The sequence below is a fragment of the Hylobates moloch genome, unplaced genomic scaffold (genome assembly GCF_009828535.3).
Source record: "Hylobates moloch isolate HMO894 unplaced genomic scaffold, HMol_V3 SCAFFOLD_13, whole genome shotgun sequence".
Lineage (NCBI taxonomy): Eukaryota > Metazoa > Chordata > Mammalia > Primates > Hylobatidae > Hylobates > Hylobates moloch.
The window spans coordinates 10,281,982-10,308,589 of NW_026652288.1; the positions used below are offsets into that span (position 1 = coordinate 10,281,982).

General features: G+C 49.0%; 1 protein-coding gene and 1 non-coding gene across 3 annotated transcripts in view; both read left to right on the forward strand.

The window, feature by feature from the left end:
* ATP6V1C2 (ATPase H+ transporting V1 subunit C2) overlaps positions 1-26,608 on the forward strand; it is a 57,505-nt gene that overhangs the window by 18,912 nt on the left and 11,985 nt on the right. For both annotated transcript variants that reach the window (XM_032172209.2, XM_032172208.2), the window contains exons 4-6: positions 10,074-10,159; positions 19,708-19,802; positions 23,875-23,966. In XM_032172209.2, coding sequence (XP_032028100.1) covers positions 10,074-10,159; positions 19,708-19,802; positions 23,875-23,966 — 273 coding nt within the window. The remainder of the gene's footprint in view (positions 1-10,073; positions 10,160-19,707; positions 19,803-23,874; positions 23,967-26,608) is intronic.
* Positions 761-825, forward strand: LOC116481314 (U7 small nuclear RNA). The gene has a single exon (XR_004369874.1). It is a non-coding gene; the product is annotated as a U7 small nuclear RNA (small nuclear RNA).

A 26,608-nucleotide genomic window follows, 5' to 3' on the forward strand; every position in this document is an offset into this window, starting at 1 on the left:
CATTGTATCAGATGGGTCCCTTGTTGATAAACATTGAAATGGCTTCCTGTCTTTTGTAATTACAAACCATTCTGCCACAAAATATGGTGTTTGTAGCACATGAGCCAGTATAGCAGAAGAATAAATTTCTAGAAGTTCAGTGGCTCACACCTGTAATCCCAGCACTAGGGAGGCCAAGGCAGAAGGATGGCTTGAGCCCAGGAGTTGGAAACTAGCTTAGGCACCATAGGGACGCCCTGTCTGTACAAATAATAATAATAAATTAGGCCGGGCGAGGTGGCTCATGCCTGTAATCCCAGCACTTTGGGAGGCCGAGGCGGGTGGATCACTTGAGGTCAGGAGCTCAAGACCAGCCTGGCTAACATGGTGAAACCCCATCTTTACTAAAAATACAAAAATTAGCCAGGCATGGTGGCGGGCACCTATAATCCCAGCTACTCGAGAGGCTGAGGCAGGAGAATAGCTGGAACCTGGAGGCAGAGGTTGCAGTGAGCCAAGATTGCACAACTGCACCCTAGCCTGGGCAACAGCGAGATTCTGTCTCAAATAATAATAATAATAATAATAATAATAATTTAAAAATATATAAATAAATAAATAAATAAAATTTAACCAGGCATGGTGGTGTGTGCCTGCAGTCCCAGCTACCTGGGAGGCTAAGGTAGGAGGGTCCCTTGAGCACAGGAGTTTGAGGCTGCAGTGGGCCATGTAATGCCATTGCACTGCAGCCTGGGTGACAGAGTGGGACCCTGTCTCGAAGAAAAGAATACAGCTTTTTTAGAATTTGTCTAGGAGGTTTTCTGGTTTTCACCAGAACCAACCCTTGCCTCCAAATGTTTGATAGATACTCTAAAATTCCTCTCTAGTAAGGCTGTACCAATCAACACCTCATCTCAGCAGTGCCTTGATGCTCCTGTTTCCCCAAGGACTGCCAATGCTGTATTAGGAGTTTACTTTATACACCGAACTAATTGGTGTAAAAGATATTCCTGTGCAAGTGAGGTTGAGCTTTCTTCCTCGCGCTTATGAGCTATTTGTTGATGCTCTTCTGTGAACCTATAGACGAGCATTTGACCGGGCCTCCTCACCTTTAATGCTGCAGATGTTTAACTTGGGGAGATTCTAGTATCTGACACTTGAACTACATAAACAGGTCTCACTGTTACAATAATTGTCCCCATGCTTGATGGTTTTTTTTTCTCTTTTTCTTTCTTTTTTTTTTTTTTTGAGACACAGTCTCACTCTGTTGCCAGGCTGGAGTGCAGTGGCGCGATCTCGGCTCGCTGCAACCTCCGCCTCCTGGGTTCAAGCAATTCTCCTGCCTCAGCCTCCCGAGTATCTGGGTGCCTGCCACCACACCCAGCTAATTTTTTTGTATTTTTAGGAGAGATGGGGTTTCACCATGTTGGCCAGGCTGGTCTCGAACTCCTGACCTCAGGCGATCCACCCAACTCAACCTCCCAAAGTGCAGGGATTATAGGTATGAGCCACTGTGCCCAGCCTATTTGTTACCTTTTTAACCTTTTTTATTTTTTTTTAGACAGAGTCTCACTCTGTCACCCAGGCTGGAGTGCAGTGGCACCATCTTGGCTCACTGCAACCCCCACCTCCCTGATTCAAGTGATTCTCCTGCCTCAGCCTCCCAAGTGGCTGGGACTACACGCCCTGGTAACTTTTGTATTTTAAGTAGAGACGGGTTTTCACCATGTTGGCCAGGCTGGTCTCGAACTCCTGACCTCAAGTGATCCACCTACCTCTGCCTCCCAAAGTGCTGGGATTACAGGCATGAGCCACCAGGCCCGGCCAACCATTTTTAAGTGTACAGTTCAGTGGCGTTAAGTACGTTCACACTGCTGTTACAACCGTCACCACCCTCCACCCGCAGGACTTTTCCATTTTGAAGAACTGAAATTGTATTCATTAAACAGTGACTCCTCATTTCCTCCTCCCCCAGGCCCTGGCAACTACCTTTCTACTTTCTCTCTGTATGAATTAGACTATTTTAGGTACCTGCTATGAATGAAATCACACAATGTTTTTCTGGCTGGCTTATTTTACTCAGCATCATGTCTTCAATGTCTTATAGCATGTGTCAGAATTCCCTTCCTTTCAAGGCTGACTAGTGCTGCATTGTATGGACACAGCACGTTCTATGTATCCACTCAGCCATTGATGGATGCTTGGGTCACTCCCACCTTTTGGCTATTATTTTTTGTTTGTTTTTGAGATGGAATTTGTGACCTCCACCTCCCGGGTTTAAGCGATTCTCCTGCCTCAGCCTCCCGTGTAGCTGGAACTACAGGTGTGTGCCACCACACCCGGCTAATTTTTGTATTTTTAGTAGAGATGAGGTTTCACCATGTGGGCCAGGCTGGTCTCAAACTCCTGACCTCAAGTGATCTGCCCACCTTGGCCTCCCAACGTGCTGGGATCACAGGTGTGAGCCACTGAGCCCAGCCTTGGCTATTGTTAATGATGCTGCTATGTTTATTTTTATTAGTTATTTATTATTTATTTTGTTATGATTTACTATTTTATTTTCAGTTTCTCTTATTTCCTTTTTTTTTTATTCTTTTTTCTTTTTTTTGAGACAGAGTCTCCCTCTGTCACCCATGCTGGAATGCAGTGGCGCAATCTCAGTCCACTGCAACCTCCGCCTCCTAGGTTCAAGCGATTCTCGTGCCTCAGCCTCCCAAGTAGCTGGGATTACAGGCGCCCACCAGCACGCCAGGCTAATTTTTGTATTTTTAGTAAAGATGTGTTTTCACCATGTTGACCAGGATGATCTTGATCTCTTCACCTCATGATCCACCCGCCTCGGCCTCCCAAAGTGCTGGGGTTACAGACATGAGCCACCGAGCCCAACCGTAGTTTCTTTTATTTTCTATTTGCAAAAGTAATATGTTTTTAACAAATTAAAACATAGCATTACATAAATTCATGGAAATTGCAGGTCTCCATTCTTATATCCATGAAGATAATAGCCGGCGTCAACAGTTTGGTTTCTTTTCTTTTAGGATTCTTATTTAGGTATATGCTGACATAATTTTTTAAGTGGGGTTATGTGCTTTACATGCTTAAATGCTTTATTTGGACCCAACTTCAAATTTCCAGAAAATATGAAAGACAATGAAAAGAATTCTCAGCCAGGTGCGGTGGCTCGCGCCTGCAATCCCAGTGCTTTGGGAGGCCAGGGCAGGCAGATCACCTGAGATTGGGAGTTCCAGACCAGCCTGACCAACATGGAGAAACCCCGCCTCTACTAAAAATACAAAATTAGCCAGTCGTGGTGGTGCATGCCTGTAATCCCAGCTACTCGGGAGGCTGAGGCAGGATAATTGCTTGAACCCGAGAGGTGGAGGTTGCGATGAGCTGAGATCACGCCATTGCACTCAAACTTGGGCAACAAGAGTGAAACTCAGTCCCCCCCCCCCCAAAAAAAAGAAAAAAATGAAAAGAAAAGAATTCTCATACTTTTCATATACTTTTACCACATCTGCTTTCTGTTTCTGTCTCTGCTTCTGTCTTTTCCATCTCTCTTTCTGAACTCTGAACTCTTCAACAGTAAGTTGCAGACATGATGTTCCTTTACCTCTAAAAACTTTAGGGCGTATTTCCTAAAAACAAGGACGTCCTCTTATATAACCTTAGTATGATGATCAAAATCAGGAATGCAATACTGGTACTTGGTCTGCAGATTTCACTTGGATATCACTGCTTGTCTTAATAGTGTGCTTTCTAAGCTGGGGACAGTGGCACATTTCTGTAGTCTCAGCCACTCAGAAGGCTGAGGTGGGAGAATCACTTGAGGCCAGGAGTTTGAGACCAGTCTGGACCACACAGCAAGACACCATCTCTTTAAAAAAAAAAAAAAAAGCACACTTTCTACCAAAATAAAATGTCATATTTTCTCAGATAATAATAAAAACTGAGATGGCTTCCTGACTTCTGTAATAAATTGTCATGTCTCTTTAGCCTTATTTAAGCTGGAACACTTATACAGACTTTTTGACTTTCTTTTTTTTTTTTTTTTTAGACGGTATCTTGCTCTGTTACCCAGGCTGGAGTGCAGTGGCGCGATCTCGGCTCACCGCAACCTCTGCCTCCCAGGCTCAAACAATTTTCCTGCCTCAGCCTCAAAGCTTTCCAGCCTAAACCTGGAAGAGTTTAGGGTTTAGAGTAGCTGGGATTACAGGCATACACCACCATGCCCGGCTAATTTTTGTATTTTTAATAGAGACGGGGTTTAGCCATGTTGGCCTGGGTGGTCTCGAACTCCTGACCTCGTGATCCACTTGCCTTGGCCTCCCAAAGTGCTGGGATTACAGGCGTGAGCCACTGCACCCAGCCTTTTTGACCTTGATGGCTCTGAGTTTTTTAAGTGTTTAGGTCAGTTATTTTGTAAAATGCTCCTTAATTTGAACTCGTGCTGCTTCCTCATGGCTAGACTGAGGTTACGCAGTTTTGGCAAAACACTGCAGAATTGTTGTTTTCTTCAATGCATTGCAGGAGGCACACAGCATTGGTCTTTTCCATGTGTATGATGTTAACTTTGGTCACTTGACTAAGGCAGTATCTGCTTAAACTTTTTTTTTTTAAACAAGGTAAAAGATACATACAGTGAAATGTACACATCTTAAGTGAACAGGCTAGAGAGTTTTGACAAATAAGTATCATCCATCCATCAGTGTAACCAACATCCCAATCGAGTTCTTTATATATTGTTTACAGTGCTTTTTTAATTAAAAATATGGTTTGTCCATCTTTTATGGGTTAATATAAATTTTTTTCCTGGCATTTTACATAAAGCTGCCAGAGTTTACTTTAGACAAACATGGGAGAGCTAATTTCCATGGGCCTTGGAGTAGTGTAGATTTATGATCAATTTCTGCTTTGACACTAGCTTACTGTGTAGGGTGACCTTTAGCTCTCTAAGTCTTAATTTTTTTCATCTCTAAAATGGGAATGTCACTTAGCTCAAAACTTTTTCTCAAGAATGGAGTCTTCTGGCTGGACATGGTGGCTCACGCCTGTAATCCCAGCACTTTGGGAGGCCGAGGTGTGTGGATTGCCTGAGGTCAGGAGTTCGAGACCAGCCTGGCCAACATGGTGACACCCTGTCTCTACTAAAAATACAAAAATTAGCTGAGCGTGGTGGCAGACACCTGTAATCCCAGCCACCAGGGAAGCTGAGGCAGGAGAATCATTTGAACCCGGGAGATGGAGGTTGCAGTGAGCCGAGATCACACCATTGTACTCCAGCCTGGACAACAAGAGTGAAACTCCGTCTCAAAAAAAAAAAAAAAAAAAAAAAAAGAATGGAGTCTTCAAAACACCTAAAAAATTATATATATCAACAAATAAAATTTTTAAAAAGAGGCTGGGTGTGATGGCTCATGCCTGTAATCTTAGCACTTTGGGAAGCCGAGGCGGGAGAATCACTTGAGGCCAGGAGTTCAAGACCAGCCTGGGCAACATGGCAAGACCCCGGCCCTACCAGAAAAAATTTTGTTTTAAATGAACTAGCCAGTAAAAAACTGGCAAAATATATGAACATGCTATCCACAGAAGAAGAAAATAGCCTTTTATAGAGTCAAACATGAGAAAAGATGTCCAGCCTCACTGATGATCAAAGAATTGCAAATCAAAGCAACAGTGAGATATAATTTTTCAGATATCAGATTGGCAGAGATTAAAAAGATTCATAATACCTATGTTGGCAAGGGTTTAGGGAAGCAGGCAGTCTCATACGCTGGGGTGTGAGTGTACACTGACTTTGTACGTGTGTAGGGTAGTTTAGTCTTGCTTGTTAAAATTGTAAATGTTCATATTGTTAATTCCAGAAGTTGCTTTCTTAGCAACTTTTTTTCTTTTTAAATGCATTTTTCTTTTTAGAAATATATTTATTTTTTAACAAAGTTCAGCTTTCTCATCCAGGCAACTTATTTTTTATATATTCCTGCACAAGTGAGCAAAATGTGTGTATTATTGTGATACCATATCAAAGTGGCAACAACTCAAATGTCCAATAGTAGAGAATTTGTTATGACACAGCTATGAAATGAAATACAGTACAGTAAGTGAAAGGAATGAGGAACCAGTCTTCTCCCATGAAAAGGTGTTCACAACAAACTGTAGAGGGAAAAAAGTACATTTAACACAGTATCTAGACTCTTAGTTCCCTTTCAATGAGAAAAATTTTCCGATTCAGTAATACTGCAATTCACTGATGACCATCATTAGTGATCACAGGTAAGTCAGGGCTGTTTGTGTTATGCGGAACCAGGGCTTTTTCTAGCAGTAGAACTTCATCAGACCATGTTATTCTGAGACGTTTCTGGTGTCTTGTATATGCCTAAGGGCCACACTTCTATGTAGTTAAAGACTTCACAGAAGGGCACGTGTGATGGCTCATGCCTGTAATCTCAGCACTTTGGGAGGCCGAGGCAGGTGGATTGCTTGAGCTCAGGGGTTTGAGACCAGACTGGGCAACATGGTGAAATCCCGTCTCTACCAAAAATACAAAAATTAGTGGGGCATGGTGACGGGTGCCTGTAGTCCAGCTACTGAGGAGGCTGAGGCAGAAGGATCACTTGAACCTGGAAGGTGGAGGTTGCAGTGAGCTGAGATAGCACCACTGCACTCCAGCCTGGGCGACAGGGTAAGACCCTGTCTCAAAAACAAAAAGCAAACAAAACAAAACAAACGAAAATTTCACAGAGGCTAGGACAAGGAGCACTAAAGAGTCATCAGCAAAATGATGAGTGAGTTCTCTTTTTAGGTCTGTTAGGACAGAGACAAGTAGGGGTGCCAGAATTCATTGATTCATTCAGCAGACATTGCTGAGCAGCTGCTGTGAGTCAGGCGCTGTGGTAGGTGCTGGATTTATGTAAACAAATAACTACTCAAAATATTATAGGGGATGTGGTGATAGAAGACAAAAACTCCCACAGGTCGCTGTAAGGATAAAAGAGGAACAGTTGGCAGCATTAAAATAGGAGCTCCGAAAGAGCGGGGACTTTGTTTTGTCCATGACATTTTAGAACAGTGCTTGGCGCATAGTAGTTGTTTGATGTATGAAATTTGCTAAACAAATGAACCAATGAATTTATGGAGTCAGGGTCCTAACAGATGACAGAAGATGCACTTGCAAATTATGCCAGGGATAATTTGAGGAGGGGCTCCTTATAGGGAGACAGAGTTATGTGTGGGCTATAGGAGAATCACAGGAACCATGCAGGAACCCAGGCTGGTGGAGAGACATTGTCACAACCCCTAGGCTGGCAGGGACGAGAGGATTGAGGTCACTGGAACTGGGAGGGAGCCAGACTCTCCCTCCCTCTGATCTCCTGCCAGATCTACCCAGGAGTCATGGGGCAGAGAACCCAAAACAGTCCACCCAGGTTGCCTAGAGCATATCTCAACGTGTCTCCTGCAGACTCTGATACCTTACAATGGTATCAGGCACCAAACTCCATGAAGAATCCTGTGAGATAAGGAGTGTCATCCCCATTTTACAGCTGAAAACTGTAAAAATGTGAAAACATTTTACAGACGAGACTGAGATTAGTTAGGTAACTTACCCGAGGTTATAATTAGTAAGAGGCTATTAACTACTGTTCTAAGAAATGCCATCATACTGGTGGAGATTTAATCCCAGGATGGGCCACAGTGATGGTAAAGATAGCAGTGAGGCCTGGTGGCCGAGAGCCTCACTTTTGGAGTCCACATAACGACTGGATGGTTGGAAGGGATGGGGCACATTACTTCTCTGGGCCTCAGTTTCTCCATCTGTAAAATGAGATGATACCCAACTTTTGGGAATTTTTGCGAGGATTAAATGAGGCAATGATTATAGAATGTTTGATGCTTGGTCGACTCCACTAAATAATAGGTGATATCAAAAGAAGACCTTAACTCTGTCTGGCTGGGCGCAGTGACTCATGCCTGTAATCTCAGTACTTTGGGAGGCTGAGGCCTGAGGATCACTTTAGCCCCAGAGTTCAAGACCAGCTTGGGCAATATAGTAAGACCTTGTCTTTACAAAAATATTTAAAAATGAGGTGGAGGATCACTTGAGTCTGGGAGGTCAAGGCTGCAATGAGCCGTGATCATACCACTGTATTCCCATCCTACCTGGGTGACAGAGTGACATCCTGCCTCAAAAGAAAAAAAAAAAAAAACTTACATAAACCATGCAAGTGTTAAGCCTTTGGAAATATGCCAGAATATGAAATGTGTTCCCTCTTGGGTGGGGGAGTATGGTTGTTCAATTTTTGTTAACTACTTTATACTTGTATTTTTCCATTTTTCACCATAAACACATGACTCTGGGAGTCAGAAAAGCAAGGTGCTACCTCTCCCTCCCTCCTTTGCTTTTATCAGGGCGTCCTGTGTCCCTGCCTCTGTTTTCTGTGTTGGGCCCTAGGCCTCTGGGCTCCGGTCCGAGTGGCCGGGGTGGCCGGCGTCTGCAGCAGTGGAAGACCTTGTACTCCATGTAGGATTCAGTGACTTGAGTCCACTCTTCCTGCAAACACCACCTCCCTCCTGAGGGCGGGGAGAATGTGGAGACAGAGCCTGAGGCAACGATTTGGATCATCATAACTTTCAGACTTTGATCCTAGTTTGACTTGTTTTCCAACTGGGGTTCTAATGGCTCAGGCTTCTGGAGCAGACTCCTTGCTACGAGATGATTGGTTATGTCAATATTCATAATAATCCTGTAGAATGAGTATCATCCACATTTTATAGGTAATAGAACCGAGGCTCAAAGTAATTACATCAATTCAGCCAAAATCGACAGGGTGCGATGACTCACACCTGTAATCCCAGCACTTTGGAAGGCCAAGGCAGGTGGATCACTTGAGGTCAGGAGTTCGAGACTAGCCTGGCCAACATGGCAAAACCCCGTCTCTACTAAAAATACAAAAATTAGCTGGGTGTGCTGGTGGGCCCCTGTAATCCCAGCTACTTGGGAGGCTGAGGAAGGAGAATCACTTGAACCCGAGAGGCGGAGGTTGCAGTGAGTCGAAATTGCACCACTACACTCCAGCTTGGGTGACAGAGCAAGACTCTGTCTCAAAAAAAAAAAAAAAAGAAAAGAAAAATTGAAAATTGGCCAAAGTCCTACATTTGGTAATTGGCAGAGTTGTGGCCAATTTGAGCCCTTTTGCCTTCAAATGCTATACTTTCTAAAGCCTTCAGTGTGTTTTTCAGAGACAAAAAGTTTTAATGTTCTAATTATCAAAGCAATATCTGATTATAATTGGAAAATATGTAAAGTAGGAAAAACACTTTCACGTCGTCATAGCCAGTGCGCATACTGCCTGTAGGAGTTTGTATCTTGGTATTTTTCCAACATTATAATACACGCCTTGTTCCACAGTATTAGGAATTCTTTGAAGCTTTATATTCAACGGCTCCCTAATAATCCCTCGGCTGGATATACCATCATTTACTTAAACAATTCCTTATTGTCGGACCTTCCAGCTGTCTCCAATTCTTTACTGTCAGCAGCCTGCTGCGAAGAACATTGTTTTATTCAGAAAGCTTTTTCTGTTTGTCCCATTTCCTTAAGATAGCTTCCCAGAAGTGGAATTACTGGTTCAAAGGCTATTAGCATTTTTTTTTTTTTTTTTTTTGAGACGGGGTCTCACACTGTCACCCAGGCTGGAGTGCAGTGGTGCGATCTCGGTTCACTGCAACCTCCACCTCCCGGGTTCAAGCGATTCTCCTGCCTCGACCTCCCAAGTAGCTGGGACTACAGGCACCCACCATCATGCCTGGCTAATTTTTGTATTTTTAGTAGAGACGGGGTTTCACCATGTTGGCCAGGATGGTCTCGATCTGTTGACCTAGTGATCTGCCTGCCTCGGCCTCCCAAAGTGCTGGGATGGGATTACAGGTGTGACCCACTGTGCCCGGCCGCTACTGGCATTTTAACCCTCTTCATACATCTTGCCAAATTATTCCCCCAAAGGGTGTCACCAGCTACTTTTCCTGCCAGCAGCATGTGACAGTATTTTGAGGACAGCTTCCTACTCTAACCGGCTCTTTTTCTTTTCTCTCCAAAGCCTCATAAGGAGAATGGCTCAGAGCGTGGTGGAAGTCATGGAGGACTCAAAGGGGAAAGTCCAGGAGCACCTCCTGGCAAACGGAGGTAGGTAGGGCGGCCCTCTGATGTGGAGCACAGTCTCCCCACTCCATCTAGACCAGAGTTGCCCTCGCTGTGGCCACACAGCAATCACCAAGGTGGCCCAGGCCTCAGTGGACACTCTGGATTGACACATTGGGCAGAGGCTCTGCACTCACTTTTATTTATTTATATTATTATTATTTTGAGACAGTCTCCCTCTGTTGCCCAGGCTGGAGTGTGGTGCAATGTTGGCTCACTGCAACCTCCGCCTGTCTCAGCCTCCTGAGTAGCTGGGACTACAGGCACCCACCGCCACACCTGGCTAATTTTTGTATTTTTAGTAGAGATGGAGTTTCACCATGTTGGCCAGGCTGGCCTCAAGCTCCCAGCCTCAAGTGATCTGCCCACCTCAGCCTCCCGAAGTACTGTGATTACAGGCGTGAGCTACCATGCCTGGCCAATTTTTATTATGATTATTTTCTTTTCTTTTTTTTTTTTTTTTTTTTGAGACGGAGTCTTGCTCGTCACCCAGGATGGAGTGCAGTGGCGCCATCTCGGCTCACTGCAAGCTCCGCCTTCCGGGTTCACGCCGTTCTCTGGCCTCAGCCTCCCGAGTAGCTGGGACTACAGGCGCCTGCCACCATGCCCGGCTAATTTTTTTGTGTGTATTTTTAGTAGAGATGGGGTTTCACCATGTTAGCCAGGATGGTCTCAATCTCCTGACCTCGTGATCTGCCCGCCTCGGCCTCCCAAAGTGCTGGGATTACAGGCGTGAGCCACCGCGCCCGGCCTATTATGATTATTTTCTGAGACGTGGTCTTGCCCAGGCTGGAGTGCAGTGGTGTGATCATAGCTCACTGCAGCCTCAACCTCTCAGGCTCAAGGGGTCCTCCCACCTCAACCTCTCAGGCTCAAGGGGTCCTCCCACCTCAGCCTCTCACTCACCAACACACATGGCTAATATATATATATATATTATTTTTTTTTTTTTTTGAGACGGAGTTTTGCTCTTGTTGCCCAGGCTGGAGTGCAATGGCACAATCTCAGCTCACCACAACCTCTGCCTCCCAGGTTCAAGCGATTCTCCCGCATTCAAGCGATTCTCCCTCCTCAGCCTCCCGAGTAACTGGGATTACAGGCATATGCCACCATGTCTGGCTAGTTTTGTATTTTTAGTAGAGACGGGGTTTCTCCATGTTGGTCAGGCTGGTCTCGAACTCCCGACCTCAGGTGATCCGCCCACCCCGGTCTCCCAAAGTGCTGGGATGACAGGCGTGAGCTACCGTGCCTGGCCACGCCTGGCTAATATTTTTTATTTTTTGTAGAGATGGGGTCTCGCAATGTTGCCCAGCCTGGTCTTAAACTCCTGGGCTCAAGTGATCCTCCTGCCTTGGCCTCCCAAGGTGCTGGGATTCCAGGTGTGAGCCACTGTTCCTGGCTGGTGCACTGCTTTTAGCTCATCAGCACTGCTAGGTTTGGAAGTTGTTCCCCTTCATAAGTTCACAGCTCTGCAGTTCCACCTCTACTCTAACCAGCTGGTGAACTCCTCAGAGTGCTGCAGATAAAGCCCGGCTCCTACTGTTTGCCCCTCCACCCTCTCCAGAGCCACCACTCTCCCCACCTGGGCAATTCTGCCTCCTCACCTCACCCTCACCGATTTATCCCTTTGCCCAAATCAGGTATGAAAAATGCCTTCCTGTGCTGAGGAAGGCCTCCAGCCAGCCTTTAATTGCCATCCAGTAAAAAGAATAGAGGCTGCGCCCTGAAGGCTCCCTGCAGTGTAGTCACGTTGGGAATGTCTGCCTCCTTCGTGCTGATAGGACGAACCTTTAGATTCCAATGATGTTTTGGCCCATTAACTGTGTGCATACTATTTCAGTGCATTTAAAGTGTGCAAGGCAAAACCTTTGAGACTTTGGAAACTTTAGAATTAAATGTTTAATTATCTCCAGAGATAAACTTACATGATTCTATGCATATATATTGAAAATGAGAGTAGAGATAATACTGGGCCAGTGTGGTGGCTCACGCCTGTAATCCCATCACTTTGGGAGGCCGAGGCGGGCAGATCACCTGAGGTCAGGAGTTCAAAACCAGCCCAGCCAACATGGTGAAACCCCATCTCTACTAAAAATACAGAAAAAATTAGCTGGGCGTAGTGGTGCACACCTGTAATCCCAGCTACTTGGGAGACTGGGGAGGAGAACTGCTTGAACCCGAGAGGCAGAGGTTGCTGTGAGCCGAGATCGCACCATTGCATTCCAGCCTGGGTGACGGAGTGAGACTCTGTCTCAAAACAAACAAACAAAGAACAACAACAATAGATAATACTGTATTTTTACTGTACCTTTTCCATGTTTAGAAATATTTAGATATATTGCCGGGCGCAGTGGCTCACACCTGTAATCCCAGCACTTTGGGAGGCTGAGGCGGATGGATCATGAAGTCAGGAGTTCGAGACCAGCCTGGCCAACATGGTGAAACCCCGACTCTACTAAAAATACAAAAATTAGCTGGGTGTGGTGGCTGGTGCCTGTAATCCCAGCTTCTCGGGAGGCTGAGGCAGAAGAATTGCTTGAACCTGGGAGGCAGAGGTTGCAGTGAGCCGAGATCGCACCATTGCACTCCAGCCAGTCTCACTCTGTTACCCAGGCTGGAGTGCAGTGGCGCAATCTCGGCTCACTGCAACCTCTGCCTACCGGGTTCAAGCAAGTCTCCTGCCTCGCCCTCCGGAGTAGCTGGGACTACAGGCACCTGCCACCACACATGGCTAATTTTTGTATTTTTAGTACAGACTGGGTTTCTCCACGTTGGCCGGGCTGGTCTTGAACTCCTGACCTCAGGTGATCCGCCAGCCTCGGCCTCCCAAAGTGCTAGGATTATAGGCGTGAGCCACTGCGCCCGGCCAGAGGAGACTTTATTTGGCTGTTTAAATTGACAAATTGAAATGTTCCTACCCCACCTGTGATCTTGGCTTTGTGTGTCTATGTGGCTTAATAACTCCACCTTATTACATTGCAGGCTTGAAAGAAAAAATGAAATGTTTAAAGAGTAGGTTATGAATTGTTTGCTGTGTCTGTGCTCGGCGTGATGCCCGCATGTCCCAGGAAGGTGGAATCTCGGTCTGGTTGTATTGGTACAGTGATCAAGTTACCACGATTTCTCAAGTAACAGCCTTGTAACTTGGTCACAATATCCATATGACACAGATAACCACCATCTCGTCCCCTCCCCTCTTTGTCCTGTCATCCCTACGTCTCCTGAGCAGCACTGCATGCCGCCTGGAAGCTGGGAACGTTTTGACCTTGTGGAATTCAAGGTGAACTCCTGTCTCTTTCTGCATGTGGTCTGCTTCTTGCTTTGATCCTGATGCGATGTCCCGACTGCCTGCTCTTGAGCCTGTCTGTTTTATGGACACTGGAACCTTCAACTCCAGGCTTCACTTTGTGTGGCCTTGATGGGGTTCAGACATACAAGGAGCCTCCGGGGCAGTCCCGGTGCCCAAACAGGTCTTTGCTTGTGTGAGTGTTAGAGGGAGCCGTTTGCTTTGGATTTTCTCCAACCCACTCAAACTGGTGGAATTAAAAATAGCAAATCATTTTAGGTTGAATAAAAATCTTTAGAGATTGGCAGTTATCAAATGCCTTCCCAAATGCAGTCTGTTTGTCACACTGAGATTTTTTGCTGATGCTAAGAAAAAATTACCTTGTCAAGTTGACCAAGCAGGTCTGATTTCCCAGAAGGTCACTCCTCGGGCCCAGGACTGCAAGGCTGACTTCAGGTAGAGAACTACTTTTCTCCATAAACAACAGAGGAACTTTAGCTTATATTAAAATAGTGATCAAAGTGCTTATATTTTATGCAAAATTAATGTAACCTTAAGTTAGATGTTATTATTATGCAGTATCCATCCCCGATCCCGATGGTACCAGCAGTGGCCTCTCTTCTCAGGAGAAGAAAATTCAGCTTCGTTTGTTGAACAGGCTTTATGACCTCTGTGCAGCCTGTGAGTCGGGTCTCAACTTCCCAAGACTAGAGCTGGTAAAGCACATTCTGAAGCCTGGAGGCTGTAGGGAGGCTGAGGTGGGAGGGTTGCCTGGGGCCGGGAGTTTGAGGCTGTAATGCCCTGTGGTTGTGCCTGTGAATAGCCACCACACTCCAGCCTGGACAACATAGCAAGACCTTGTCTCTTAAAACAAAACAAAACAAAACAAAACAAAACACAGCATGTGCTATAAACCAGGCCAGAGAGACCTTTTTTTTCTTTTTCTTTTTGAGACAGAGTCTTGCTCTGTCGCCAGGCTGGAGTGCAGTGGTGCGATCTCAGCTCACTGCAACCTCTGCCTCCTGGGTTCAAGCAATTCTCTTGCCTCAGCCTCCCAAGTAGCTGGGACTACAGGTGTGTGCCACCATACCTAGCTAATTTTTGTATTTTTAGTAGAGACAGGGTTTCACCCTGTTGGCCAGGATGGTCTTGATCTCTTGATCTTGTGATCCGCCCGCCTCAGCCTCCCAAAGTGCTGAGATTATAAACGTGAGCCATCGCACCGGCCGAGAGGCCTTTAAACTTAGTTTGACTTGGGCTTTCCCAATATTCCCTGAATGAGGACATCTTTCTCTTCTGCAGGGCACCCATGAGCTAGTGATTGACGGGATGAACCAGAGGCGCGCATTGTTGCATTTGTATCCTGTCTCTTCCAGGGGCATTTAGGGCACCACTGCCCGCAGCCGGTCAGACCTGGTCCAAAAGTCACTTCTGGATTTTCCTTTTCTCACCTGTAAATGGACTGAATGGCTTCACAGGCTCTTGGCTTCATCAGGACCGGTTGTTTCTGCTTGTTCCTTGCCTCTAGCAGAGCTGGGAGCGGGAAGGACACAGACAGCTTTGATTGCAGCCAGGGCTGGCAAACACACCTTACCCGGCCTGGGCCCTGGAATGCCCACGGAAGACAGAAACCCTCGAGGCTTGTCTGGCTTGCTGGGCGATGGGCTGCAGTCTGGTTGGTCACAGTCCCTCATGCTGCTGCCGGCCGGGCAGGCCTCATTTTGGTTCTCGGACAAGACTATCATTGCTCAAGAGTTGCCAGCCTGTGCACAGCATATTTTGATGAGGGGTGAGCCTGCCTGGGTCATGGTCTGACCTCATGGGCCCTCAGCCCAGGTCTGCATTGCCCCCTCTGAGGCCCAGGCTTTAGTGACTGCAGCCCAGGCAGGGGAGGCAAGGCCTGTGTGTTCCAAGCAGCAGCGGGCAAGCTGTGGTGCTGTGAGTACAGAAGGTCGGAGGGGCTGGGCACGGTGGCTCACGCCTGTAATCCCAGCACTTTGGGTGTCTCAGCCACATTCTGACAACAAGAGGTCTCAATCTGTCAACTAGAGACATTTAGTCAAAGGAGACTCCTCTATTATCTCACAATATCACTTTGCTCAGAGAGGTCAAGGAGCTTATATCAGGTCACACAGCCAGTAAAAGTTGGAACTGGCATTTAAATGTGGGCCTTACTGGTTTGAAAGCCCTAGTTCCTACCACTGTTTTACTGGCTCCCAAATACCTCTCAGCAATTTTTCATTGGCTTGTGGTGAAATCAGAAAAATAAAGACAAGCAGTATTTTTTTTTGTTTTGTTTTGCTTTTTGAAAAAAAAATATAAATCTTATTTTAAAAAGCAAGATCTGGCTGGTCACGGTGGCTCATGCCTGTAATCCAGCACTTTGGGAGGCCGAGGCGGGCAGATCACCTGAGGTCAGGAGTTCGAGACCAGCCTGGCCAACATGGTGAAACCTTGCCTCTACTAAAAATACAAAAAATGGCCAGGTGTGATGGCATGTGCCTGTAATCCCAGCTACTTGGGAGACCAAGGCAGGGGAATTGCTTGAACCTTGGAGGCCAGAGGTTGCAGTGAGCCAAGATGGTGCCACTGCACTCCAGCCTGGGCGACAGAACGAGATCCATTTAAAAAAAAAAATAGAAGGCCAGAGGGATGGCAGAGGGCCATCCTCAGACAACATTCTTTCCAAAGGCAAGGTGCACGGACAGGAAAGGGCTTGGATACCTGACCCGGGGCAAGGCTCAGTGTACATGGCTGGAGCTGGTGTTCGGGACATGTGAGAGATGAGGAAGAAGTCACAGTCACGCACCCAGAGGCTTCTGGAGGCCCCTGCAGGGAGACATAATCTCAGACATCCCTGAGCATCTGTCAGTAACCAAGCACATCCTTGACATGCGGAGGTGATGCACAGTCTTTGCCTTCTGGAAGCCACAGCCTTGCTGGGGACAGACTCATAGTGCCACATGCGCCATGATGGAAACAAAGACCAAGCTGCAGGAAGCGGGTTCAGTGTTGGAGGAGTTATTGGGCAGGGGTGCTTCAGATGGAAAGGGAGACCTCAGCCCTTTGGTCTGAATGCCATGAAGGCCTTGGACTTGGTGCAAATGGCCAGAGACAAGAGCTTGATCTGAAATGTATCTCTTCCAAGCCACGTAGACAGTGCGAGCCGATACCACAGTCATGGTTGCCAGGAGGAGTCTGTCAACGTTTGAGCATGTTTATGGAGCACTTGCTCTGTGCAGGGCACTGCAACAGGCTCTGGGAACACAGAGACCAGTGAGTCACAGTCTCTGTCCTCGAGGAGCCTGAGACAGCACAAGGAGTGGAGTTCAGGACAGCAGGGGCAGGGACAGTTGGGCCCCCCTGGCAGGAGTTGGTCTTTGCCTGTCCTACATGTTGAAGGACAGAGGTAGCTGTGAGAGGAGAGTAGGGAGTTGTGGGGACTTGCCTGGAGTGTCAGAGGGGACGGGGTAGGAGGTGGAGTGAAGAGATGGATGGGACAGCACACACCGCCCTGCCGTCTCCCATCCTGGGCTGCCGCTTGGTGCCTTGAGGCTGGTTCCCGGCTTGTGAGATGGCTCTGGGCCCATGGTGGGAGGTGAGCTTGCCTGTGCCTGTGCAGTGGGGTCCTGGAGGTGAGTTTCGCTGCCATTCCTGCCACAGGAGGAGTCTCCCCCATCCTCCTGGTTACCCTCTGACTACTCCCTGCTCTTACTTCCTCCCCAGGCCTGCACCCTTGCTACAAGGTCATTCCCACTGTGTGTGGCAATACCAAAGCCTGTATTAATAACCAAACTAATACCAATGTCTGAGTCAGCCTGGACTGCTGTCACAAAATACCACTGACTGGGCAGCTTAAACCACAGACTAAGATCAGACAACCTGGTTTCTCTTGAGGGCTCTCTGCCTGGCTTGTAGATGGCCACCTTCTTGCTGTGTCGTCCCATGGCCTTTCCTTGGTGCCTGCATGAGGACAGGGAGAGCACGGATCCAACTCTCTGCTGTCCCTTCTTATATGGCCTCGAATCCTATTGGATCAGGGCCCCACCCTTAGTGCCTCAGAGGTACTCTTGTCAACAGGCCAGGACTCGCCATGTTAATTCCAACACCAGCATCCTAAGTCTGTAAAACAAATTCTCCCAAGGACTTCATCCAAGTCCCGGTGGTCTAGAAGGTGTCTGAGTATGGTTCCCAGGCAGGTTCCACCTGCAACAAGGCTGTGTCCACTTAGTGGATGTGGCAGGGAAGGGAGCCGTGGCCTTGCCATGGGCCAAGCAGGGCGTTAGGTGCGTCATGCCTTGTCTCACTTTATCCTGGAGCTTCCACAGCTTGCTCTGTGCCAGCGTTTCCTCATCTGTGAAATGGAGATCATCATAGGGTTTTAATAGGGTTGAAGCATAAATTAAATGGAATAATTCATGTGTCTTGGCCCAAGGTCAGCAGCAGTAAGTGCCAGCTGCTTTAATGGTCATTGTCACCATCGTCGTCCTGTTATTTTCAGGCCTTTCCTATGTCTCATGTGCTGGCATTTCTTCCCCGGCCCGGTTTCCTCCTCCGAGTCCCATTTCATTCAGGGCTTCTTGGGGACCTGTCCACCCACATGTCAAACTCAAGCTTGTCCCAGGCAGAACTTGCCTCCTCTCCTCCATCCCCATCCCTCCCACCTCCATGGCTGCCCGGCTTAGTGCACTTCCCTCCCTCCACCCAGCCACCAAGCAGGAAAGCTGGTGTGGCCAGGCCTGCGTCATTGCCTTGCACCCTATCCAGTCGGGCCTCCCCTGTCCTCCTCTCCCCTCCCAGGGCCCCTCCCACTCCTCTTGGCACCACCCTCTCCCTCCCACGTTCCTGCTGGCTTCTCCCCTGAAGCCTCCTCCACACCAGCCTCAGAGGACTCCCCCAGAGTGCGTGAGTGTCCCCAGCCTGCTCCCCTTGGTCAGCTGGAGTCTTGTTTGGTGACCCCACTGGGTGCCGCTGTTGGGGCTGGAGGAATCTCAGTCCAATTCCCATGCTAGGGGCTGAGTGGGCAGGCTCTAGTGTTGTTTTTGGCACATGGTGAAGTGCAGACATGACCCTTGGTGACCGATCCTACCCCTTTCTTGTCAGCGTCCATCCACACTCCCTCTTCCCTGACTCACAGTGCCCCGAGCACATAGCGCTGCCAGCCCTCCTTGCCTGACACCCAGCGCCCTCCATCACCGGCCACACGGCCACCTTCTCTTCCCCTTAGCCTCCACGTGAATACCATGTCTGTGTCCCAGCGAAGGGACACAATCCTCCCTAGGAGGAGCCGGCGCCAGCTCTTTGGCCTCCCTTAGCATTCTAGGCGGTTATCACTGGGCCCCCAGCTCTCTGCGGTGTGTCTGCCTAGGGGTCTTCCTGTGGACCTTGGGCAGGGGGTGGTGTCTAGTGTGTGTCCCCAGCAGTGTGATGGGTGTGGAGTGAGCGTGACAGTCCCCTTTCATGCACCAGGATAGACCGGGAAGTGCAGGTGCACAGGGAGCCTGGTCTGGGACATCGGCCATAGGAAGGGCCCTCTAAGCGGTGCAGGAATTCCAGGGGCCACCGTGGCGCTGCAGCTTCTAGGGAATTTCCGGCTCTCCCATAGACCCGGCATATTAAAAGAGGTCGGGTCGTGGGGCTGGCCCAGGTAGCTCTCTGTAAGTGTGTGGAGAACTAATCTGAAGAGAGCAGGCAGGTGCCACTCCGCTGTGTCTCAGGTAGGGAAATGGATTCCTTCCTAGCCTAGGGGTTGGGTCAGCTGAGGTTTATTCAGTGTTGCTTCTTTCTGACTTCAATTCTGGGGCTCTCTCCACCCCACACCTCGTTAGAATGAGCCAGAGACATCTTGAAGGCAGTGGGTTTGGGGGAAAGAAAAGAAAAAAAGGAAATGCTTGAAAACACTGGTGTGATCTGTTCACCAGGGACTTTTCTATAAATAGCATATACTGAAAAACGCACCTCCCTGCCGTTTAATATAAACCACAGTCACACAGACCAGTATTTTGCTAATGTGTAAAATGCCTTCTTTGTAATGGACAGTGAAGGTGGAAACTGTCTAGTGCTTGAGCTCACAGCTCCCTGCTCCCACAGGGAACGTTTGCTTTCCCAGAGCCCTGTGCCTGCCCACCGGCGTTGCCTGTGATTGCTGCCTTCGTGTCCACGTTGATGCTTGGCTTGGGATTCTGAAGTCTTAATCGTGGCTGCAGAGCGCAGGCTCATGTGTTGAAATGTGTTTGTATTCTTCCAGTTGACTTAACATCCTTTGTGACCCACTTTGAATGGGACATGGCCAAATATCCTGCCAAGCAGCCGCTTGTGAGTGTGGTGGACACAATAGCCAAGGTGAGAAAAGGGACTGCTCTGGGGAACAGCTGACTGGTGGGTCAGGCAGGCAAGAGTCTGGGGTCTGAGACTGGGTAGGGCCCCCCTGTCAACAGCCTCAGCCTGTCCTGTCTGGGCCTCTGGGTTTCTGAGGTGTGGCCTCCTTCCATGCACTGGGCAACTTTGGGGTTTCAGGGCAGCCCTGGACAGGGAAAGAGTCAGTCCCCTGGCCTCCCCTCGAGGGCCCAGCACCCATTCACTTGCTGCTCCACTTCTTTTTTCAAAAGTTACTGATGGTGGCCGGGCACGGTGGCTCACGCCTGTAATCCCAGCACTTTGGGAGGCCAAGGTGGGTGGATCACGAGGTCAGGAGTTCGAGACCAGTCTGTCCAAAATAGTGAAACCCTGTCTCTACTAAAAAATATAAAAATTAGCCTGGCGTGGTGGTGCGCACCTGTAGGCCCAGCTACTCGGGAGGCTGAGGCAGGAGAACCTCTTGAATCCGGGAGGTGGAGGTTGCAGTGAGCCGAGATCACGCCACTGCTCTCCAGCTTGGGCAACAGAATGAGGTTCCGTCCCCCCACCAAAAAAAAAAGTTACTGATGGTGAAGGCAGCTCCCCCATCATCTACTCCTAGGAACCTGACACCTCTAGCCCCCAAGGGATTGTTCAGCTGCAAAGCTATTTGGTTTAAGTGGAGAGTTTGGCTTGGGAGCCCTAACCTCTTCAGACACTGCACCAGCTCATTGCTCTCCACTTGTGACAATGGAGAGGCAGTAAGTGTCCCGACAGTCCTCTGTCCTGTTCAGCAATGGCCTCCACTCCACTTGGTAAAATGAACACCCTGTGACTCGAGTCCCAGGGGATGCTATGGGCACCTGGAGCTGGGTGACTTCTCTGTGTCATCACTGAAGGTGAGGATGACAAGGACTGCGAGACTGAGGCTGATGGTTTCTGATGGCCTGGCCCTCCCTTCTGCCACAAAACACTGAGCCCCTAATGTGTCCCCTCTCCTGCTGGCCCCCATGGCTGTGGGAGAGTCTCGGCTTGGGCCGGGAACAAAGGCGCCCGGTTCTCTACTGTGACTGTGGCCAAGGGTCAGAGTGGAGCTGGGCCTCTGACCTGTCCTCTGGCAGCTCCTGCAGGTCTCCTGGAAAGTAGGGTGGGGCCAGAAAGCTTGGGAATCTGGGTGGGGCACCTTGGGTGCTGCTTACATCAGAGAGGCCCAGGCCCCTGCTGGGACGATCAGGCAGTGATTCTGGAAGGCCCTTCAAGGAGGGGCTGCCCAGAGCACCTGTGCCAGGTGTGCCTTTCAGAGGGCGCTGTGCATGTCCACCAAGGAACTGGAAGCACATGGTGGCTGGTGGGGCTGGCCCTTCCCTGCCTTGCCATGTGCCAGTTTGGGATTCTCTCAGTCCCAGGGATGCCAGACTCAGCGGGGAAGGTCCCCTGGAGCACATGGAGGGAGCAGAGGGGCTGTCGGGAGACCTGGCTTACCCAGTCCAGAGCACCCCAAGAGTGCCTTAGGAAGGAAGGAGGGCGCTGGTTTGGTGGCATTCCAGATGTGCCCAAGACTGTGCTGGGCTCTCTTACTATCCACCTCGTGCCATGGGGTGGACATCGCTTTCCTGTGAGTGCAGAAGAGGAAGCTGAGGGGTTGAGCGAGCGATCCAGGGCCCCCAGCGGTTGGAGTATTATGCCGGGATGGGGATGCAGGTCTTGGGGGCCAGAGCCCGCAGATTGTGCTATGTGCATGGCACCACTTCCCAAGGAAGCACTGGACTGGCCCAACCGCAGGGAAGCTGCTCCTGGCAGCAGCAGGGCCAGAGGCTCCGGGGTGTTGGCTCCCTCAGTCCTTCCTACACCAGGAACACAGTGTGACACCCCCCGCCTCAGCCTCGTTCTGCCAACGAGAGGTCTCAATCTATCAACTCGAGACATTTAGTCAAAGGAGACTCCTATTATCTCACAATAATTCTGGGCTACTTTGCTCAGAGAGGTCAAGGAGCTTATGTCAGGTCACACAGCCAGTAAAAGTCAGAACTGGCATTTAAATGTGGGCCTTACTGGTTCAAAAGCCCTAATTCCTACCACTGCTTTACTGGCTCCCAAATACCTCTCAGCAATTTTTCATTGGCTTATGGTGAAATCAGAAAAATAAAGACAAGCAGTATTTTTTTTTTGCTTTTTTTTTTTCAAAAAATATATAAATCTTATTTTAAAAAGCAAGATCTGTGGATTGTACCCATGTCAGTTTCCTGGTTATGATACTGCACTATAATGGTATAGTGCAGAATAGTATAGTATAGTTGTATAGGACAGTACGGTGTAGTAATAGAGCTGTATAGTGCAAAATAGTAATCATATAGGTATGGTTCCATAATGCAGTATACTGTACAGTTGCACAGTATACTTCTATCGTGCAGAAGATTTTAATATAGTTGTATAGTTGTATAACATAGCTGCATAGTACAGTATAGTATGTAGTTGTATAGTGCAGAAAAACGTTTAGTTTTTATCTTTAAAATCATCACTTTATCTTTAAATCTTTTTTTAACTATCATTTTTTATCATTTTATTATTATTATTTTTGAGACAGAGTCTCACTGTGATCTTGGGTCACTGCAGCCTTCACCTCCCTGGTTCAAGCAATTCTCCTGTCTCACCCTCCCAAGTAGCTGGGATTGTAGGCACATGCCACCATGCCTGGCTAACTTTTTTGTATTTTGAGTAGAGACAGGGTTTCACCATGTTGGCCAGGCTGGTCCCAAACTCCTGAGCTCAGGCAATCCGCACATCTCGGCCTCCCAAAGTGCTAGGATTTCAGGTATGTGCCTGGCCATTTTATTATATATATTTTTTGAGACAGGGTCTCACTCTGTCACCCAAGCTGGAGTACAGTAGCGCGATCTCAGCTCACTGCCTCCTGGGTTCAAGCACTTCTCCTTCCTCAGCCTCCTGAGTAGCTGGGATTACAGGCGTGCACCACCATGCCCAGCCAATCTTTGTATTTTTATTAGAGACAGGATTTTACCATGTTGGCCAGGCTGGTCTCAAACTCCTGACCTCAGGTGATCCGCCCGCCTCGGCCTCCCAAAGTGCTGGGATTACAGGCATGAGCTACCTTGCCCAGCCTACCATTTTAATATAATCATTTAATTTAATCATTTTTATCATTTTATTTAATTATTTTATCTTTAAAATCATTTTATAATTTTATCTTTAAAATAATAAAATCATCCGAGCTGTGATAATCACCCCCATTCCCTTTATTGTCCCAAAAGGTAACCAATGTTTAAAAGTTGGCAATGGATTCTTCCATATATAAAAATGTATATATTTAGACTAAAGCTGTTGGCATTCTATGGAGCACCCATTTTCTTCATCTATTGACTCTCAAGATTCTCCCGTCAGCAGCCGTGTGCTGGTCTGTGGCATTTGTGGATGGCCGTGGTGTAAATGCTCCTGCCGTGGCCGGCTGCCCAAGCTGGTGGGGTGTCACTGCGTGGGGCTGCGAGGAGGGAATGGGAAGGAGCCTGGCACAGTCAGCTCTCAGCACTGGCATTATCCCCGCTGTGGAACAAATGGGGAACCTGAGCCAGTCGGCCAGAAAGCAGGAGGGTGCAGCTTGAGCCCGGGCCTGTCCTGTTTCTGTCCACTGCACCTCCCTGCCCCTGCCAACCCATGCGAGGGAGATCGGCACAGCCGAGCCAGGAGACGTGGGCATTTGAGAGGGCCAGGCCATGTCGGGTACTCCTGGAAGCAAAGATTGGGGGTCAGCCTGAGCTGCCTTCCAGCAGAGCCTGAGAGGGTAGGTGTGGGCGTGGGATGTCCCGACCGTTCAGGATGAGCTTGAAATCAGGAGAGGTTGGGCTCATCGAGTCATCCTAGAAAAGCCATCATGGCTTGGCGCCTGGGTGCCACACGAGGGCTCCCTGGAAGGGCCAAATGCTGGTAAACAGAAGCCATCCCAGCAAATGGGCAGGGCAGTTATTTTTCTTGAACGCACCATGAGCTGTTGTGGCCATTTCAAAAAGTTCAGCCAACTCCTTCAATGCTCAAGGTCACCTGGAGCTTTTGCTTTCCCAAACAGCAACTGGCGCAGATCGAGATGGACCTGAAGTCCCGAACAGCCGCCTACAACACTCTGAAGACAAACCTGGAGAACCTGGAAAAGAAATCCATGTGCGTATTTGCCAGCCTCCACATCTGGCGAGGGCGGGTCCTGGCGGGGGCTTAGCATTTGCCTGTCCTGTCACTGGGCCACCTGGGAGTCTGTGCATGTGCATGAGAGTGAGACAGACAGACAGGTGGAGGCACTCTCACCTCTCCAAGAGCCATGTGCTGGGGGAGGAAGAAAGGGCCAGGTGAGGGTGATCACACCCCGTGCATGTGCCCAGGGAAGAGGATGCAGCCATGCATGCTTCCGTCTCCCAGCTTCTTTAGGGCGCCTGGGTGCCACCCCAGTCCTCCCCTGTGGAGACTGCACAGAGGGCCCCCAGGGGTGATGGGAGGCCAGGACGTCAGCTCACGGCCCTTTGAAAGTGCAGCAGGATGGTGGGCTCTGTGGCCCAGAGCAGAGCAGCCTCAGGGACTCAGGTGCCTTCTCCACCCACCTGAAGAACTGCCGTGTGGGAGAGGGAGCAGGCTCCGCAGATGGTGGAGATGCCACAGAAAAGTGTAAGCTCAGCAACACGGTGGCAGGGACTGTCTTGTAAGGTAGTGAGTGTCCTGTTGTTGGAGGTGTGTAAGAGAAGCCAGGTGGCCAGGCATGGTGGCTCACGCCTGTAATCCCAGCACTTTGGGAGGCTGAGGCAGGCAGATCACATGAGGCCAAGAGTTTGAGACCAGCCTGGCCAACGTGGTGAAACCCCGTCTCTACTAAAAATACAAAAATTAGCTGGGCGTGTTGGCGGGTGCGTGTAATTCCAGCTACTTGGGAGGCTGAGGCACAAGGATCACTTGAACCTGGGAGACAGAGGTTGCAGTGAGCTGAGATCGCCACTGCACTCCAGCCTGGGCATAGAGTAAGACTCTGCCTGAAAAAAAAAAAAAAAAAAAAAAAAAAAAGCCAGGTGAGCCCCTGCTGGAGAGGCTGCCCCTGAGCAGGGTGGGGTGGGGTTGGCATGGAACAGCCCAGTCCCCCCAGACTCTGGATCTGATGCTGTTGGCGGTTCTCCGAGAACCCTGGTCAATTGTAGAGTTTTCAATATGATACCTACACTGGGCCCCTAACTCCAGAGAAGGGAAGTGGTGCAGGGAGCCCCGAGCCAGCTACCCTCCCCCTGATTGGCCCACTACTGTAAGCAAAGAGAATGTTACCTGGGAGGTACCCCCACTTCAGCAATCCACTTCTGAGGGTCACTGGGCCAGCTGTCTTCTTGTGAAGAAAGCAAATGGTACATCAGTGGAAGGAAAATTAAAAACCATAGATGGATTTTAGGCTGGGCATGATGGCTCATGCCTGTAATCCCAGCACTTTGGGAGGCTGAGGCAGGTGGATCACCTGAGGCCAGGAGTTTGAGAACAGCCTGACCAACAGGGAGGAACCTCGTCTCTACTAAAAATACAAAATTAGCCGGGTGTAGTGGTGCATGCCTGTAATCCCAGCTACTCGGGAGGCTGAGGCAGGAGAATCGCTTGAACCCGGGAGGAGGAGGTTGCAGTGAGCCGAGATCAAGCCACTGCACTCCAGCCTGGGCAACAAGAGCGAAACTCCGTCTCAAAAAAAAAAAAAAAAAAAAAAAAAAGCCCACTTCAACTGGAAGCCCTTGCTGTTGGATGCCTGGCTTTATGTCAAAAGTCAGTGGGCATGAGCTATGGAGGATGGGACAGAGGCTGGGTGCCGGGGCAGAGAGCCCTAAGTGGGGATGGGTCATCCGTCCGTCCTGGCTTGGAGCCCGCAGGCCACGGGGCCATCCACTTGCACGGCATCACCCTGTGATGGATTTCTTCAGGATTGGTTGGGACTTGAGCAAACATCTGGTCCAGCCTCTTCACTCAACTGGTGAGGTTCCTTCATCCATTGGTCATTCATTGATTCGCAGTGACTTTAATGGATTTACTGAGCACATACAGCAAGTATAGGAGGGTGGCGTATGAAGAGGGATGAACGTTTCTAACTCACTCCTCTGCGCTCTCTTTTCTTCTTTGTACACAAACCAAGTATGCACTGTGCCCTCAGGCCTGATGCTAGACCCTAAAGATATAAAGCAGAGTACAATTTTTGCACTTGCAGAGCTCACAGTTATTCATTCAACAAACGTGTGGAAAGTTGGCTTCGTGTTGGGGATTCAGAGGTGAGCCAGGGAGACAGGTGGGATAGTGTAAGGGTAATGTGTTCAGTGCTAGGACAGGGAGGCTCATGCACGTGGTGCCCAGGGAGAAGGAACCTAAGGGCTTTATCCATGGCCACGCAGCTGCTCAGTGATGTTCAGGCAGGGGACAGCAAAGAAGCCACGCAGGCGCCCTGAGGAGGGTGTTTCCCACTGCCTTTAAAGCTTTGGTCATGGCTCAACGCTGAGACCGATTTCCCAGGGAAGCACTGTGTGCTGACGTCACGGCCCCTGTGCTGACGCCGCATACAGCCTGGGTAGTTAGATCTTGGCCCATTTTCTGATCTGACAGCCTTGATCCATGTGCCAATAATACCATACCCTCCACTCAGACTAGGTCCACTGGGCATGTAGAAAGCTATTTCAGGTGAGTGTCCCCTGGCTGCTTGGCTGGGAGTTCTGTAAAGTGACACGGAGCTCTATCGAGGATGACTCATGCAGCTCCAAGAGCTGGCCGTTGTGTTGACACTTGAGTAACTTTAGCTGCCTGGC